Here is a 4,168-nt window from a genome sequence, read left to right on the forward strand (position 1 = left end):
GCATGTCGCTTGTACGTGGGAGCGAATACTCCTGGGAAATTGTGTCGTAGATACTTAATTTAGTTGGTTTTTTTATTCAAGACTAACGAGATGAAAAAAATACGAAGCGAGCGAAGGAAATGAACTACGGTATAGAAGAGAATGTCTATTAATTCTGCCTGTATGTGAGTATTAAGGGTTAAAATCAATAAGAATAATAATAATTGAAAAGTAGGTAGATATAAGTTTTCATTTATGTTTATTCTCATCTAAGTATATATCGGTTCTACCATTTTTATTAACAGGACTATATATTAGTTATGGCTTTGATAAACGATGAGACGGTCGATTAAATTATTAATTTCACCAATGGTGTTTCATTTTCGTAAATAAAATATTTTTCTTCAGAATGTTGTAAAAACACTTATTTTATATTATTGGAAACATTTGTTTTAAAATAATATAAAAAAAGTTTTTAAACTTGTTTTGTTTCTATTATTTTTTTAAATCGTTTCCATTTCTATATGTATGCTGTCGGTGTAGAAATAGATGTTTATAGCCTTTGCTTATCTTCTCGTCCTACGATATAAACTTGACTATTCTGAACACACTTTCATTAGGCTATACTGGTTTAATAAAATGTCGGTTTTAGAGCTAGGGTTAAGCGGTTTAGGGATTCTCCTTGATAGAAATTGTGGCGTGGGTTAACATTGACTAACATGTTCAGAACAAAATGTCCGAAACATTTGTACAAAAATGGTATTTGTATTTAAATTTTGTAGTTGTTATCAACATTTATTACTTAGTTTTATTCTTATCTATTTATTTTGTTTTATTTGTTTTAAACTTATCTTGTAATTCTCTCAAAATCAGAAAGTTTTGTGGCCTAATGTTGCATTATGAGGTGCCTACTGCCTATCATAAAACGCCAAAACAATATTAACACATAAAACACCTTGCCCCTTTTATAACGACATAAATCTTTCTGTACCTTCCGAGTAAAATTCAATATTCTGTATAATTACTTTGTTTTGAATATATTTACTTTATATTCATACCTACTTTCTAGACAGTTATATGTATATTATACTTTGGGTAATGGTCTTAATAACAGTAAATATTAATCTTTTTAATCTACGACTGAAATCTACCATCAATATGCAACAACCTCATCACACAGAAAGTCCAAAAACTCTGGCAACCGTCCTATATCGCTACTCTGTTAACAAAAAAACTCGTGAAAAATCAATACGAGCAATGTTTACACGTAGTCATAGCGAAATGAACGAGATTGGATATCGTCCAATAGCGGCCGATATTTACAGAAAGCTATGACAACGTCGGTACGCACCTGCACAGTAAATATTTAGTCGATAAGGCGAGCATTTCGAGTGTCGCTACAACATGAATCACGAAGCGAAGAAAATAGCCAACACTATGTACGGGCGAGTGAACGCGCCCACGGTCGAGAGATGCCGCGTAAACTTCTGCACGGACTTGGAAAAGTCAGTTTTGATGAGTAATTTCGAGCGACGCGGCTGGAACCAAGTCGGACCGGACGAAGAATGGAACTTTTATTGGGCGTCAACGCAAACTTGCAGAAATCTATTCAGCGTCGAAAGTGGCTATCGGATGAATGACAATCAGATGATTAACCATTTCCCGAACCATTACGAACTTTCCCGTAAGGATTTGTTGGTGAAAAATATAAAAAGATATCGGAAGGAATTGGAGAGGGAGGGCAATCCTTTAGCTGAGAAAACGGAGGTTATACTTCATGGAGGTCAAGTCGTCACTCGTTATGCGCATTTAGACTTCATTCCTGTGACGTTCGTACTGCCGGCAGATTACAATATGTTCGTCGAGGAATACCGCAAGTCGCCGCAAAGCACTTGGATCATGAAACCGTGTGGAAAATCCCAAGGCACCGGAATATTCCTTATAAACAAACTGTCGAAGTTGAAGAAATGGTCCCGAGAGGCGAAAACGCCTTTTCACCCGCAGCTTAGCAAAGAAAGTTACGTTATATCACGGTATATAGACAATCCACTGCTAATAGGGGGCAAAAAGTTTGATCTAAGACTTTACGTGTTGGTCACTTCTTTTCGACCTCTGAAGGCTTATCTGTTCCAACTTGGCTTCTGTAGGTTTTGTACGGTGAAGTACGATACTAGTATGACGGAGTTAGATAACATGTATGTGCATCTTACTAACGTTAGTGTACAGAAACATGGCGGCGATTATAACAGTATACACGGAGGAAAAATGACAGTTCAAAACCTTAGACTGTACTTAGAAGGAACGAGGGGCAGGGCTGTCACTGAGAAGTTATTCGCAGCGATGCAGTGGCTCATTGTGCATTCTCTTAAAGCTGTGTCGTCGGTAATGGCAAACGACAGACATTGTTTCGAGTGTTACGGTTACGATATAATAATAGACAATCAACTGAAGCCGTGGCTTGTGGAAGTGAACGCGTCGCCGTCACTTACCTCGACGACTGTCAACGACAGGATATTAAAGTACAAACTGATAGATAACATTTTGTCGGTCGTTTTGCCGTCAGACGGTGTTCCAGATGTTCGCTGGAACAAACTGCCCACTGCGGACGCTTTAGGGAATTTTGATTTGCTCATTGACGAAGAACTTTTGGAGAAAGATGAAGCCACTAATAACCCAGGACGATCAAATAAAAATAAAACGAGATGAAACCGCAAGAGTTTTGAACATAAACCACGACCCAAATAAGATTTTAAATATGTTAATTCACCGCAGTATAAACATAAATACCGTTGCTTTTTCACACGCCTGCAAGTAAAAATTCTGTGCAGCGTCTAAAATTACTTAGTACTTACATAGTGGGTGCATTAAAAAAACCGCTCGTTTGGATGTTGTGCATACGGTGCATATTTGCATTTTAATGTTGATGCCCGTGGAAAAATAACACAACGCGGCATGCCATTCTATATGCTAAGCGGCAAAGAACTTCCGAGCGGTTAATGTTGCAAGTTTCATCCACCGCTGAAACTTGCTTTTGTCCATAACCAACTTTAAAATTTGGCGCTTGTTACTCTCTGGACAGTTGGTTATTTCTGAATTGATGTGCGAGGAGTTTGCTTTTATTTAATAATTTATTTCTATGTGGAATGTATAAAATTATACGCATGTTCATTACTCTCAGCAAAGAGAACTATAAAATGCTTGAAACATTACATCTCTATAGGATTCACATTTTGTATGTCGTACATATTTTAAACAACAGTTAATAAGGAATAAAAAGATATAAGCAACAAAATGTATCCTTTCATATTATAAACAGTCTCCCGCCGCGTTTGTCTGTCTCCTTGAACGCGATAAAGTGAAAAACCATCGAAAGGAGTTATATAAAATTTGAAATGGAGATAGTTGGAATCCTGGGAAAGACATAGGCTACTTTTTATCTTTTTATCACGGAAAAAATCTTTCACGTAGGCGAAGCCACGAGTAAAAGCTGGTTTTTAGTTATTTACGTGCTGTTGTTAAATTATATTTTCGACTGCCATTTGTAGCTTCGTAATCCGTACCATGCAACGAGGTTAATTTTAATCACTCAGATTTTCATTTAAGCTAACGCTTAAGCTGGCGAACGCATACATTAGTATTATATTGCTATATTTCATCCATTAGCCGACTGCGGCTTTATGTTTTTCTTTTGCACAAAATACTTTTTTGAAAATTAACAATCGCTACTCAGTTTTATCTTTATGGGTTACGTTCAGCAGTGGACTTCAAAGCTGAAAAAAACCGTTTTAAATATAGGTATAATTTTCCATTTTCCGCTTTTATAACCTATAATCTTTTACCATAAAATATCACGGCGCTAGATGGCCTATTCTCGATCGATCGACTTAAAGCGAACGGCCTCGTGAATATTTTAATGTCACGTTTTTGCGAAGCTTAGAAACTTGGTGGAAGTTCGATTGAAAAATCCGAGAAGGGCCGCGTCACCATCAAAGTTATTAATCATGGCGTAGTATATTTTCCGCCCACAGTGGCGTCGACTCAACTCCGTCGACGTTATAATGAACGCGACACACGCGTCACTTTAGAGTTTTTGTCTCGCAATAAATCCTTCACTTGTCCCGCAGCTCAACAACTCATTGTCATTTCGCGTGGTTAGCGAGCGAAGGATGTGGGTAATTTTATGCGTGGT

At 37.3% G+C, this 4,168-nt stretch overlaps 1 protein-coding gene across 1 annotated transcript; it reads left to right on the top strand.

The window, feature by feature from the left end:
- The first annotated feature begins 1,363 nt into the window (after nucleotides 1-1,363).
- On the top strand, nucleotides 1,364-3,128 carry LOC115440418 (probable tubulin polyglutamylase TTLL1). The gene has a single exon (XM_030164704.2). It carries the CDS (start codon nucleotides 1,384-1,386, stop codon nucleotides 2,683-2,685), a length of 1,302 nt encoding a protein of 433 aa, XP_030020564.1. The 5' UTR covers nucleotides 1,364-1,383; the 3' UTR covers nucleotides 2,686-3,128.
- The last annotated feature ends 1,040 nt before the right edge of the window (nucleotides 3,129-4,168 follow it).

This window comes from Manduca sexta, chromosome 12, assembly GCF_014839805.1.
Source record: "Manduca sexta isolate Smith_Timp_Sample1 chromosome 12, JHU_Msex_v1.0, whole genome shotgun sequence".
In the NCBI taxonomy this organism is placed as follows: Eukaryota; Metazoa; Arthropoda; class Insecta; order Lepidoptera; family Sphingidae; genus Manduca; species Manduca sexta.